Genomic DNA, 13,033 nt, shown 5'->3' with positions numbered 1-13,033 from the left:
AGTCGTGAACTCTGAAGCTACCCGCTTGGAACTGCCTACCACGCAGGAGCAGCATCTCTGGGCACTTGCAGCGGGACGCTCGCGACAGGAAGAGGGTAGGTTTGGTAGAATTGGGGAACAGCCAAACCTCAGGCAATGAAAGAAAAAGTAACTTTATGATGAAAGCAGAGAACAGACAACAGCTTAGTACTTACAGATCTTATCCAAGATATACTTGGGGGCCCACCTGCCCTTGTACGGGTCTCCTATGACCTTCTTCATGGACTCATTTAGGTATAGAACAGAGCCCTGTGCTGGCAACCTTAACTTTCTGGAACACTGATTCTTCCTGGGGCTGCTTTCTTATGAGGAGGGATCAGATGATCTCAGAGGGCCTGTGGTTTTAAAATGGTGTGTTTCTTCTGGCTTCTTCCCCTACCCACAGATCCCATGGGAAGTGGGGTGCATGCACAGAAGAACTGACTGTAAGCTAAACAGAACAAGAGTGGGACAGAGTCCTCCTTCCAGGACTGGAAAAATGGCAGCAGGAACCAGAAGGTCAGGGGCAGGTGACTCCTGGCTTTATGTTGCTTCTTCAGGCCCAAGCTCAGGCCTGGGCTCCTGGCAGGTAGGGCCAGCCCAGCCCCAGTAACAACGGCAGCTGAAGGACTCCCAAACTCCAGGGCTGCCATCCGGCTGCAGGTGCAGAAAGACTTCCAGTTGTCCTGGGTCTTGCCAAGCACAACGGCCATGGCCATGGCACCGCTGGTGACTGCAGGCCATGGCTGCCCTGGTCACGTTGATCACATAGGGGCCCAGGGTGCCCACTAGATATTCATGGAGATGCCAGCACTCCTCCTGAGGAGAGGGGAGGGATGTATCAATGCTCCTACTCCATGGCCCTGACATGGTCTTTCCCCATCTCTGGGACCCCAGCATGGGCTGGAGGGGGCAATGATCACCTCAGAACTGGAGAAGCTCAGGTCCCCCCAGAGCACCACGCCGGCTGCCCCCAGTGCGGCACTCACACCAATGGTCTGCACAAGTTCATCCTGGAGGCAGAGACCTGCTAAGCCAGGGCTGGGCTGGCCAGCTCCATCTAGCCCTACCTCCACCTTCAAGAACTTTCGTGGCTCACTGCCATGATCTGATTCCTTCCCTAGAGGAGGGCCCCTTGGCCCTGAGCCTCTGAGTGGCTTCTCAGGCCTTCAGAAAATGTCATGCCTCCCCAATCAGACCCCTAGACTTCAGTTTTCACTCACCTGGGACAGGAACCTCCCAGAGCTCCGGTGTGTGAGGCGGGCATAGGCCAGGACAGGCAGGGGATGTGGGTGCCCAGCGAGGGCCACACGGAAGGCCTCCTCCAGGCGGTGTCGGACAAATGCCTGGTGGTGAGCAGGTGGTAGCCTGGGTGGAAGGTATATGCTGGGGAAGAGGGCGCTGGAGGCAGCCCAGAGCCAATGCAGTTGGGTGTTGCGGGCAAGGACGGCTGCATGGCAGTGGCCTGTGTAATTGGAAGCCGTACCATGCCAGCCATTGCCACAGGCTGGGAAGCGATAGAAGCCCCAGAGCCCATGGGGCTGCAGTGCCCGGCCTAGCCACAGTGTGTCCTCCATCAGTGCACGGGCTGCCTGTTCAAAGCCAATACGGGCCTTGTAGAGCTGCTCCTGGGGGTCCAGGTTGGGGAATACCCGCTGTGTCCAAGCCCAGGAGGCTGCCTGATAGGCTTGGCGGCGGCCCCAGTTCCCAGCCCAGAGTGGACACCATTCCTCCCAGTCCAGTACTGCCAGGCCAGCGAAGCCGGGCTGCAGGCTGTGGCGGATCTGATAGGCAGCCCATGCCAGGTGGCGGTCAAGGGGCACAGCCTGTGGGATGCCCCCATTGTGAGCTGTGCCCCTTGGCCCAAGGTAGGGATAGAAGCCGAGCTGGTTCTTGTAGAAGATGGTGACATTCTGGCCGTGGAAACGCTGGCCACGGTTGGCTGAAATGCCCAGGGCCTCTAGTGGCAGGTGCACACCAAAGCGGGTCTTACAGTGTGCTGAGGGCACGTTCCACAGCACTGAGAAGGGGCGTTCAGGGGCCCGCAGCAGGGGCTGGCCATACCCCAAGCACAGGGCCACCCCTAGCACCAGGGCCAGGCCTAGCTGCATGGTCATGCCCCAGTGATGGAAACCTGCAGGAGAGAGGGAATGTGAGCTTAGAGTCCATGACTATGGCCACACCTTCCACACAGCAGAGAAAGCTGGGAAAACTCCTCCAGCTCCTCCTTACAAGGGAGGGACGTGGTAAAGCATAGTTCCCAAGGGGTTTCATCGGCCTCTCAGAGCAGCCACAGCCCAAGCTGGACTGGGCAGCTCCCCTTCCATGTTGTCTATCTCTGCCATGGCACCACTGTGCCCTCTGACACCTCCCCCACCCACGGCTCTCACAAGTCCCCTTCTTTCCTCGGCCCATTTTGTTTCCTTCCCCAAGGACACTCCGCCCCCACTTCGCCTGGCTTAATTCCTACTCAGCACTCAGGTCTCTGCTATGACATCACCTCCCCGGGAGGCCTCCTGGATCTCCGAGTGGAGCAAGGGCACTTGAGCTCCCACTGTCCCAGCATGGATCCTGCCACTGTGTGCCCGCCTTGTCCCTTGGGTTGAGACCCTATCTGTCTAGTTCCCACTGCCTGTGCCCAATCCAGGGCCTGTCACATAGAAGGTGCTCAGTGAATGTCCCCTTGTGCCCTGGGCCTGGCAGAGTGAGAGAAGCAAAGGGCAGGTGTCCCTCCACCCATGGCCCTAAGGCCAAGGTGGATCTGAGGGCTCCTGCAGGGATAGAGGACCTAAGACAAGGCTGGGAGATAGGTCAACAAATACATTGTCACAAGCAAACCCAACAGAAGCCTTTATTCAGCCACACTGAGAGCTCTGAGCCACAGCCATGGTGCCGTCTCCACTGGCACTCAGGAAACATGCCTCGGCTGAAGCTGCCCTTAGGGGCTAGAAGTGGAGGGATGGCCAGTGGGCTGAGGCTGGTACTGTCCTGGGCAGTCAACTGACCCAGAAAGACAGCATCTTGCCCTGGGTAGCCCTCAGATGTCTTTCTCCATCCAGAATATGGGGCGCCCTCTCAGGTCTTGGTATTGTGTCTCCCGCAGGCTGTGTGGACGGGCCCCTGCTGGAGGTGGGGGTAAGGTGGTCAAGGGCTCAGGCAGGGGAGGGGGTGGTGGTAATGATGACCCCTTGGGGGCTCTTGGGACCCTTCGGGGGCTCTTGGGACAGCTGGGGGCCTTGCACGGTGGCTGGAGAAAGGGGGCCCTGGGGAAGGCCTTGAGCAGGGTAGCAGGCAGCAGATGGCTGGTGAAGACCAGACCCTGAACAGGCTCACCCAGCTGGTAGCCCAGGTGGGCATAAAAGTGCAGCTGGTCATGGGTGGTGAGGTGTAGCCGGCGGAAGCCCCGGGCCTGAGCAAAGGCTTCGAGGCCCTCCATGAGGCAGCGGCCAAAGCCACGGCCCCTCATAGCCCGGGCCACCACCACCGTCTCCACTAGGAGGCTCTGGGGCCGGTCCAGCACCCGTGACAGGCGGGCATGGCCCACTACAATGGGGGCTGCTTCTGGCGTGGGGTGGGGGCTCAGCAGCATCAAGCAGAGGGGGAAGGCGTCTGAGGACTGGGCCAAGGAGTGCAGGCGGGAGGCGCGGCTGCGGGGCCACTGCTCGTTGATGAGGTCGGCACAGGCATCCAGGAGCTCAGGTCGGCAGTGCACAGGCTCCAGGGTCAGCTCAGCCAGGTTGGGGGCTGGGGTCTTCTCTGGCTGGTGTGCAGGATCCAGGGTCAGCTCAGTTAAGCCAGGACTGAGGGTCATCTCTGCATGGCATGCGGAACCCAGGGTCAATTCAGCTAGCCTGGGGCTCAGGGTCAGCTCTGGCTGGTGTGTAGGATCCAGGATCAGCTTGGCCAGGTTGGATCTCAGTGTCACCTCTGCCTGGCGTGCAGGATCCAGAGTCAGTTGGGCTGGGCTGGTACTCAGGATCAGCTCCACCTGGTGTATAGGGTCTAGGGTAGGGTCAGCTTGGCTCAGCCAGGGCTCAGAGTCAGCTCTCGCCTACATGTAGGATCCAGGCTCAGCTGAATCAAACTGGGAGCCAAGGTCATCTCCTGCTGGGTTACAGGTGGCTCAGTGCCAGGCTGGGGTTAAGGCCACAGTCTCCAGGCAGTGGTATCTCCTCAGACCACAAGGGTGCTCCTCTTGTGGACAACAGCCATGCTGGGCTGTGCCAGAAGGGAGGATGGGGCTGGGGCAGGGAGTGGCTGACAGAGTGTTAGAGAGGGCCATACATCCTGGAACTGGTGTGTTGCACCTTGTTCCCATACTCATCCGATAGCACAGGTGACCTGGAGGATCCCATCCCTTACACCTGGGGGAGCTGACTCAGGTGGAGAGCAGAGGGGATGAGTCCAGGGTGCTCTACCTTACAGTGGATGGAGGTTGAGGGCTAAAGGTTGGGGCAGAACTCAAGAGTCCAAGCCCTCGCCTGCTCTGGCTACTGCTTTGCCCTCCCCAGGACAGTAGATCCAACCCTACACCACTGCAGCTGGCTGGCCATCAGACAGAATATGCAAACCAGACACCACAACCCTCTGCTTAAATCCTGTACTCCCTTCACAGGGAATACAGCTGCCCCAGGAACTCCCCTGTCCCAGCCTTCTTCCTACTCCAGGTCCCAGCCTTTTTGACCACCTGAGCCATGCCTGCCACCTAACCCATCCTGGGCTGCCATTCATCCACCCATCAGGCTCAAATCTCCCCTCCCTGGACTGCCTTCCCTGCCTGGGGCACAGAGTCCATGGCTCCCTCCCCAACACTGCCCAGCTCAGGACACTTTGGGCATGGACCCAGTTGCCCCTCAGAAAGGGCCTGGCTCACAAAGCAATGTGGCTCCTGCAGGCCTGGTTCCCCCACTGGCCTGTTTCATAGGCACCCTAGATAAGAACCACAGCTTCCTTCCTACATCCACAGGGGTCCAACGGCTACCAGGTTGGCGGCTCAGACCTCCTGCCCCCAAACTCCATTGTTTGCCCATCCTACCCCAGGCTCTGCTGGCAGGAGGGTCTATGCTGGGGTATTTCTAGAGATAGGTGGCCGCTGGGCCCCACCCTTCTACTCACCTGCTCCAGAGAGGATGCCCTGGCTCCCATTCCCCCACCTCCCCAGGAAGGCCCCCTGAGCTTGAGGCCAATTCCACACTGGTCAGTAACAGGTGGCCCTCTCCCCTCATACTATATCCCACTCAGAGGGCTATAAGCCCCTCACCTGTACCAGCTACCTCCGCAGCAGCTGCACCCCTGGACCAGGAGGGAAGAAGCCCCAGGACCCGCCTCTGGGCCTGGAGCCCCAGACTTCCCCCGCAGGCTTAACCCCTTCTGTGCCGACCCCATCCATTGTGGGCGGGGCTCCGGGATTCACAGAGAGAGGCGGCAGCCTCTTCTGCCTCGGCTTCCCCCTTCCTCCCACTGGGTGACAAACCGTGGAGTTTGGGGATGGGGGCTTCGGGAGTTTGACTCTGGGCGGGTGTGGCTCGGCATGCTCTGGGAGGGAATGACAGACGCAAGGAGGGCGTGCGGGACGGCTTAGTCACTTGAGAACTGTACGCGCGGAGGGGGGGGACATTGAGGACGAAAACGCCGCGCATGGGGAGGGGACAGTACTGACATGTTGACGCCGGTCTCCGGGATGCTCCGCGTCCTCGTTCGGCTTGGATACGTATCTTGCTGTCTCCGGCTCGGACCCCTCCGCCCCCCCGGCGCTCGCCCCCTAGCGTTGCGGCGGACGCACTGCAGCCGCACGGCCCGCGGCCCACCACGCGGTCCCGGGTCTTCCGGGCGGCCAGGCCCCGCCCCCGGCCCCGTGCGTCACAGCACCGACCCGACACAGGCTGGGTCTCTGCCCTGGCTCTGCCTCTGCCCCTCGCGCCCTTGCTTATCCACGCCCCACTCCCAGTGAGTTCCGACCGAGCGCCCGCTCCATCTCGGGTTGGCTCGGCTTCCTTCTCGTCCCGCCTCGCCCCGCCCCAGACTCAGATAGGTCTCCCGCTGGTTCAGTTTTGTCTCGGCTCACGTCAGCCTCCTGCCCAGCGTGGAAACGGTCAGGTGGAGTTTCCTCCTGAAATTTGGGTCCCACCCTGAGAAGCAGCCGCCCTCGGACAAACATCAAATCGGAGTGAGGGAAAATAACTTTTCCTGTGCCCTCTGGATCCCAGCGCCTGCACGTTTTTAGACGCTCAATAAACAGCTCTTGAAGTTAGAATCATGTGTGCTTTATTTGCGAGGCTGTTACGGATTTAGGTTGTAGTGCAGGGCTGGTTATCGTCGACATACAGTAGGAGCCAAAGGGCGCTACCTCCACGGCCAGACAGCATGGGTTTGGATCTCAGCTGCTCTATTTTCTGGTGGTGCAATCTTGGGTAAAGTGCTTACCGTCCCTGTGTGCGCCTCAGTTTTCTCATGGCGTCGTGTTAGGATTGCACAATTAAGTTAGCCCACTTAAAATGCCTAGCACAGGACTTGGAAAAGGTAGACGCCCGGCGAATGTCAGTTTCTCTTTTTATTTAATCTCGCCACAGCCACAGCGCGATCTACATTCCCCCACCAAGGATGGAACCCCCGCCCCCTGCAGTGGAAGTGCGGAGTCTTAACCACTGAACCGCCAGAGATATCCCGAATGTCAGTCCTTGCGGTTGCTGCAAAGACTGGCTTAGTGTCTCAGGAGGAAATATTTTTGACTCTGCTGGGTGGGTGCCCAAGGCTGTTACTCCTTATGCAACTATCTTGGTCTGTAAGCAGGTGTGTATGTGCTGGCATATGCTCATCAGAGTGCCTGAGTATACTTCTGACCGTGACCATGACTCATGTGACTGCCTGTACTTGAGAAAGCCATAGCCAGGCCCAGATCGCATTAGGTATTCAGCGTGTGCATGTGCCAATCACCACAGGCCCCACTGCTCACACCATGTTCCCCTCCACCCACGGTAGCAGCGACATTTGAACTCCACAGCCATCCGCCGCCGATCCTCGAGTGAGAGGGCACCTCGTAGGGTCAGGGGCCCACCACCGGGTGTGGACTTGATGGAGAAACTGGTGGGGTTGAGGAGGAGGTGGGCCTCTGGGTGACTGGGGCGCCGGGCACAACGGCCATGGCCAGAGCACAGAACCTGACTGCACAGAAGAGCCCCGCTGGTCACATTCAGGATGAAGGGCCCCAGCGTCGTGTCAACATACGCCTTGATGTCCTTGCATGATTTCTAGGTGGGAGGGGGAGCGTCAGAGACACCACGGCCATGCCCAGGTCCACCTAAGGCACTGAGACACTCACCTGCTGGTCAGCCAGGACTGCAGGGGTAAAGGGTGGGCCAGGGTCTCCCTGGTCAGCCCGGCAGCCCCACCCCACCCCCAGCCCCATCCCGGGCCTGAGCTCACCTTGGTTCTTGTGTTCTCCTGGCTCACCCAGAGCACCACTCCTGCTGCTCCCTGGGCTGCACTTTCCCCCAGGCTGTGCTCCAGGTCCTCCTGAGGAAAGGACAGCATAGCTCCGTGGGGCCTCCCTCCCTCCCCACAGCACACTGCTGTAACAGGATCGGATGGGGCTGCTCTAGTTCTGGTGGCCAGAGGCAAGCCTGCCTCCACTCCAGCCTGTGAGTGTCATGTAGGCAGGGATGATTTCTTTCTGAAGAACGCTGAATCGTCTGTGCCTAGCACAGAATTTGGCACACAGTAGGTGCTCAAAGAATGTGAGAGGGAAGTAGGTGCTCAAAGAATGTGAGAGGGAAGGGATGAAAGTGCTCCAAGGCTAAAGTGCCCCAGGGCTGTGTGGCCTCACTTGCTGGACTCATGCCTGACAAGGTAGGCTGCAAAGTGGGTGGGGTCACAGGACACTCACCAGGGGCAGAAAGTGGTTAGTCATGTCATAGAAGATCTGGACGTAGGGCAGCACCAGCAGATCAGGGTCCCCAGCACCCACAGCCACACGGAATGCTTCACCCACACGGTGCTGCACATACAGCTGTGCCTTCTTTGTGCCCTTCAGTGCTGTAGGCAGGTAGATGCTGGGGTAGAGGGCACGGCTCTGGCCCCACAGCCATCCCAGCTCATCATTCTGGGCACGGATGCCTGGTGGGCACTGGCCGGTGTAGTTGGGACTTTTAAAGTCATAGTTATAGCAGTCAGGGAAGCCATAGAAGCCCCAGAGGCCATGAGGCCGCAGCGTTTGTCCCTGCTTGAGGGTGCCTGCCATCCAGGCCTGCGCAGCCCTCTCGAACTGGTCCTGAGCTGCTGCCTCCACCCGAGGAGCAGGCCAGTCAGGGTGCTGCCCCTGTACCAGTGCCCGTGAGCGCTGCCGGTAAATGTCCTTGGTGTCCCAGTTGAAGGCCCAGCGTGGACGCCATGCCTCCCAGTCAATGACTGCCAGCCCTGAGAAGTTGGATGCAGGTATGGCATCCGAGATGTCCTGGGATGCGCGGACCAGGTGAGCATTCAGGCTGGCATTCTGGGGCAGGCCACCAAACACGGGCTCCCCAGCAGATGTGTAGTAAGGGTAGGTACCCAGCTGGGAGCTGTAGAAAATGGTCATGTTAGGGCCGCGGAAGGTCTGCCCCGGGTTGGCCACCACATCAAAGACACTGACATCCACATCCACTCCATGCCTCTCCAGACACCACTGGGTGTTTGCATTCCAGACGGTGATGAAGGGCCAGTTGGGTACCACAGGGTCCCTGGAGCCTTGGGCCATGCCGGGCAAGTTCAGGAAGAGGGTGCAGATGGAAAGCAGGTGGGCTGCCATGGCACAGGGAAGACCTAGGGAAACCTGGCCAGGGGAGGCAGAGGTGAGAGCAGGCCTTGAACTCTCTGACCCCTACTGAGGGCGGGCAGGCCAAGTCCCTTATTAATCCACCTCTGTTCTGGCTTCAGGTAAATATTGACCTGCAGGGCTCATGGAGGTCAGAGGGCAGAGAGGCATTGAGGGGAACTTGGCCACTAGAGGGCACAGCCGAGTTGCCTCTTGGGCCAACCTGCCTCTTGGGCCAACCTCTGCCCTCTGTCTCCCACAGGTCTTGTCCTGACTCGCCCACCCCCCTTCCCTAAGGGCCACAGAAGCCATGAAATCTGTTTTAAGAAGAGCCCTCAGGCTGACCGACTGATGGAGGTGGGGCTTCCCTGTCTCTTCCGCTAGGAATCCTGGCCAGCCATGGAAGAGGGGATGCTCAGTGATGCAGGAAAGGTCAGCCCAGCCCTCCGGTACACCCACCAGTCTGCCCACTTGTCCCTGCTGACCTCAGGGCTGAAAGGCCTCATTCTCCAAACTTCCTGACCCCAGGATGAGGGCCTATGCAGGGCTCAGCAAGATTCTGTTCCTTAACTCTGGCTCCAGCTGTGCCGAGACTCTTGGAGGAAGAAGCTGCTGCTGGAAACTCTGAGCTTTTGTAGGGGTGGCCCCGCCCAGTCTGGGGGCAGGCTCTGGGATAGAGGGCTGGGCCAGAGAGCAGAGCCACCTCTGCACTCCTAGTAAAGGGCCCTTGGTAGGAGGTGGGGCTAGGCCAGAAGCCTCGGTCAGCCTCCGTCAGCACCAAGGCTGGACTTCCTGGCTTTATTTGGGGTGGGGTGGGGATGGTGGCAGTGCATAGGGGCTGTCTAGGTGGCAGATCCAACTGGGCAGCCCTGTCTGTGATGCTGAAGTCTGGGTGCCTTCCTCACGTGGTTGCATTATGACATCTATGGGCCCTAGGCAGTTTCGCCTTTGTTGACCTGTTCCTCAAAAAAGCATTTTAAGGGAATTCCCTGGAGGTCCAGTGGTTAGGACTCCGTGCTTCCACTGCAGGGGCCTGGGTTCGATCCCTGGTAGGGAACTAAGATCCTGCATGCTGTGCAGCCAAAAAATTATATATGTATATTTTAAAATATACCTTACAACTATATTGGTATAAGGACGGATATAATCCAGACTGATTTCATTATTTTATGTTCATTAATATATTTTTCTGATTAAAAAAGATTACAATTAAAACATTTTTGTGGGCTTGTATAAGTATTGTGGCTCTGTGCCTACGATACCTAGTGGGTAAGTCATCCCTGCTTTAGGGACCTGTGCCTCAAAGGCACTGTGTTTCTGAAGTCAGGACTGCATTGTCACCCTTTGTATATGTGCTGGGTCAGTGATTTTGTCTTTGTGAAGCTCCAGTGAGTGGACATCTGGGCCTCTCCACAAACCAGCAGAGTGCCTATGTGCAAGTGTAGCCTGGGACTTGGTGTGTGTGAGACCCCATTGTCTTATGACCATGAGAAGCAATGTTTGTGTGACCACGGGTATGAGCACAAGTGCATCCGTGATGACACGCTTGTTCATTCCTTTGTTATTTTCCTTCTTTGCTGATTCAGACACTAGTAATTGAGACCTGCTAGGTGCTCAGGCCCAGGCTTGCCTGCCAGAGTTGGGTGAAGGGAACAGCATGTCCCCAGCCGGGGTGAAAGCACTGTCTGGGTCTTCAGCCCAGTCTGAACCTGAGCTCATGGCCCCCTGGCACAGTGGTTACTGGAGCAGTGACAGAGTTGGCTACCATCTGGCTAGGATGAAGCTGACAGGGCTGAAGGGGAGGAGGGCCCAGGGTGTTGGGGGCAGCAGGCACATCAGCCAGACCCAAGCATGGGATCTAGCCACAGAGGTGGCAGCTGTGAGCCCTGTTCAGAATGCAGAGTGCCAGATACAGAGCTTGGCACAACTCCCAAGGCATGAGGGGACAGGAGAACATCAAGGTAGCCCCTGCCCCCCTTCTCCTCGAGGCCCCTACCTCCTGAAACTGGGGTAACTCCTATGTTACCCCCAGAAACCTACAGCTGCAATTGGCACAATCCAGCCAGCCAGTAGGCCAGCATTCTCTGGCTGGTCTCAGTCCCAGGGAGAAGCTCTAATGGTGGAATAGCAGGAAGAAGCTCAAGGGCCTGAAGCCCTCCTCTGCCCCAGGTACCTGCCCACAGGCCTGTTCCTGCCGGGCTGGGCTGGTTGGATTGGTCCAAGTGGTGTGTGTGCCTGGGGTTACTCTAGCTTCATGGTGCAGCCCTGCCTGTGTTCTCTGGTTGTGCTACCTCAGGTCCCTGGGTCACCTAACCCTCCATCACTCCCACCCACAGGACCGCTCAGGCTGTCCCCAGGTTGCACTTTTCCCAAGGCTATCTTCCAGGTCCTCCTGGGGACTAAGTGATGTGATGTGGTCACAGGTTTGTATGGAGGGGTCACAGCTGGGTAGGTACAGGTCACAGCTATGTAGAAGAGGTCACAGATGTTTGGGAAAGGTAACAGCCATGTAGGGTCACACATGTGGGGGATCACAGCTTTGCACATAGGGGGTTACAAGGGTTATAGCTAGGTGGGCAAGGTCACAGCTGCGTGGTGAGGTCACAGGTATGTCTGGATAATCTGTGTGTTGGCAGGTTATCGATGGGGGTGGGGTAGCTCACAGGTATGCATGGGTCACATCTGTGTAGGGGAGGTCACAACTGTGTGTGGGGGTCACAGTTGGGTAGGGGAAGTCACAGGTGTGGGGGAGATAGATCACAGCTCCTCCTTCCTTGCCCTCCCTCTTCAGGCTCCATCATCTCATTGACCAACACCTGAATCTTCTCTCCAGCAGGCCTCTCCCCACCTTGGTCACGAGCAGCCAGGAACCCTCCCCCCAACTCCACCTCCGGGGCTTCCTCCTCTATCAGGTGATTTGACATCTCCCTCCCAGTGCTACCACCCTTCCTCCTCTCCATTCTCTGCCATCAGCAGCCGGAGGGACAAAGGATCACTTTACAACCTGAACTGATATCGATTTGGTGAGGACTGCTTCTCTAGGCTCTAACCGCACCATCCCCTTGCCTGCATGCTTCTCTGGGGAGCACTCTCCACTTCCAACATCTGACTTGGTCTTGGCATCCAACGTGCATCTCCCTTTACACCATCATACCCCCGAGGATGGTAGTCTTTGTTGGTGCGGTTCATGGGTGCATCACCAGCACGCAGCCCAGCCCCAGCACATGTGAGTGCTCAGTGTGTTCACTGAACAGGAGAGAGCATCACCACCATCAGACAAAATCAGGCCTGGTGCCACTCTAGAGCTGCCTGCAGCAGACCCTCAGTCACACCCCAGCCTCAAACTGTGTCCCCATTTGTGTCATCTTTCTCCAGCCTTTGCCCATACTTTGTTTCCAGCATCAAGTTTCACCCTCACCTTTCAAAACTTAATGTAGGGACTTCCCTGGTGGTCCGGTGGTTAGGAAATCACGCTTCCACTGCAGGGGGCAACGGTTTGATCCCTGGTCAGGGAATTAAATTAAGATCCCGCAAGCTGCGCGGTGCAGAAAACAAAAACAAACAAAAAAAAGAACACATAACAACAACAACAAAACCAAACCCCAAAAACCTCAATGTAGAAAGCACTTCCTTGAGGCTACTTCCCGAGTCCTTGTGGCTGGGGTGCCCTCCTCACTGCTTGGCAGTTTCTTGAGCCTATCTCCTCAGAGCCAGTATTATCTGAGGGCAGGCGTTCAGTCATCACTGAGATGGACAGGAGGGATCCAGGTGTGGGTTCAGTGGCTGAGGGGAGGGGCAGGGCCTCACTCAGGGTAAGTCACTTCAGAAGTAGAGGAAGTGAAGCAGGTCAGAGCTGGTCTGCTTGCTCCGACTGCTTCATCTCTCCCCTGGCACAGCTGGGGACAGGCTATGCTCTCTCATGACCAGGACAGGGCTGACTGTTAAGGATGCCTCCCCTCACCCCATCATGCATCTCTGTAGTGGGACAGGGACGGGACCTCATGCTTCAGATCCCAATGCCCTGCTTGCCTCCCCCTGACCATACCCAGTGGAGGGCTCTCCACCAGATGGGAGAGGTGCGTGTGGCTGAAACGCCCCGCCCTTGGGACTGGGGAGTGGAGGAGACGCCCTTGCCTGTGAGAACAGCAGGGAGGAGTGATCTGGCTACCTGCCCAGCCAGGGAAGATCAAACATCCGCTTTCCCCCTTCTCCTTGGGTGGGCAAGGC

General features: G+C 57.9%; 3 protein-coding genes across 6 annotated transcripts; all 3 read right to left on the bottom strand.

The window, feature by feature from the left end:
- Positions 1-139: 139 nt before the first annotated feature.
- Positions 140-5,305, bottom strand: HYAL3 (hyaluronidase 3). Of its 2 annotated transcripts, XM_057705436.1 has the most exons (4): positions 5,279-5,305; positions 1,242-2,152; positions 942-1,031; positions 140-837 (listed from the first exon to the last, which is right to left on the bottom strand). In XM_057705436.1, the coding sequence occupies exons 2-4, from the start codon at positions 2,133-2,135 to the stop codon at positions 562-564; spliced, it is 1,260 nt and encodes a 419-aa protein (XP_057561419.1). In that variant the 5' UTR covers positions 2,136-2,152; positions 5,279-5,305; the 3' UTR covers positions 140-561. The 2 variants fall into 2 exon arrangements, with proteins under 2 accessions (XP_057561419.1, XP_057561420.1); XM_057705437.1 differs by lacking the exon at positions 942-1,031.
- NAA80 (N-alpha-acetyltransferase 80, NatH catalytic subunit) lies at positions 2,770-6,383 on the bottom strand. The gene is made up of 3 exons (XM_057704592.1): positions 6,365-6,383; positions 5,678-6,040; positions 2,770-4,020 (listed from the first exon to the last, which is right to left on the bottom strand). Exons 1-3 carry the CDS (start codon positions 6,381-6,383, stop codon positions 3,056-3,058), a joined length of 1,347 nt encoding a protein of 448 aa, XP_057560575.1. The 3' UTR covers positions 2,770-3,055.
- HYAL1 (hyaluronidase 1) lies at positions 6,260-10,012 on the bottom strand. Of its 3 annotated transcripts, none has more exons than XM_057705434.1 (4): positions 9,266-10,012; positions 7,901-8,824; positions 7,441-7,530; positions 6,260-7,265 (listed from the first exon to the last, which is right to left on the bottom strand). In XM_057705434.1, exons 2-4 carry the CDS (start codon positions 8,798-8,800, stop codon positions 6,948-6,950), a joined length of 1,308 nt encoding a protein of 435 aa, XP_057561417.1. In that variant the 5' UTR covers positions 8,801-8,824; positions 9,266-10,012; the 3' UTR covers positions 6,260-6,947. The 3 variants fall into 3 exon arrangements, with proteins under 3 accessions (XP_057561417.1, XP_057561418.1, XP_057561416.1); XM_057705435.1 differs by having other exon boundaries at positions 7,901-8,573; positions 9,266-10,008; XM_057705433.1 differs by having other exon boundaries at positions 9,292-10,008.
- Positions 10,013-13,033: the final 3,021 nt, after the last annotated feature.

The sequence above is a fragment of the Hippopotamus amphibius genome, chromosome 13, assembly GCF_030028045.1.
Source record: "Hippopotamus amphibius kiboko isolate mHipAmp2 chromosome 13, mHipAmp2.hap2, whole genome shotgun sequence".
Classification (NCBI taxonomy): Eukaryota; Metazoa; Chordata; class Mammalia; order Artiodactyla; family Hippopotamidae; genus Hippopotamus; species Hippopotamus amphibius.
This window is presented reverse-complemented; position numbering and strand designations above follow the sequence as displayed.

Excerpts from the sequence above, each read along its gene's own strand:
- HYAL3 (XM_057705436.1), bottom strand. The coding sequence starts at position 2,135 with ATGACCATGCAGCTAGGCCTGGCCCTGGTGCTAGGGGTGGCCCTGTGC. Across the intron at positions 1,032-1,241 it reads CTGGGAGGTTCCTGTCCCAG|GATGAACTTGTGCAGACCAT; the intron begins GTGAGTGAAAAC and ends CTCTGCCTCCAG. Across the intron at positions 838-941 it reads TGAGCTTCTCCAGTTCTGAG|GAGGAGTGCTGGCATCTCCA; the intron begins GTGATCATTGCC and ends CCCTCTCCTCAG.
- NAA80 (XM_057704592.1), bottom strand. Across the intron at positions 4,021-5,677 it reads CCGGAGACCGGCGTCAACAT|ACCCTATACACCAGGTGGAG; the intron begins GTCAGTACTGTC and ends ACCCTACCCTAG.
- HYAL1 (XM_057705433.1), bottom strand. The coding sequence starts at position 9,312 with ATGAGGCCTTTCAGCCCTGAG. Across the intron at positions 8,825-9,291 it reads TGAGGCCTTTCAGCCCTGAG|GTTTCCCTAGGTCTTCCCTG; the intron begins GTCAGCAGGGAC and ends TCCCCTGGCCAG. Across the intron at positions 7,531-7,900 it reads CTAACCACTTTCTGCCCCTG|GAGGACCTGGAGCACAGCCT; the intron begins GTGAGTGTCCTG and ends TCCTTTCCTCAG.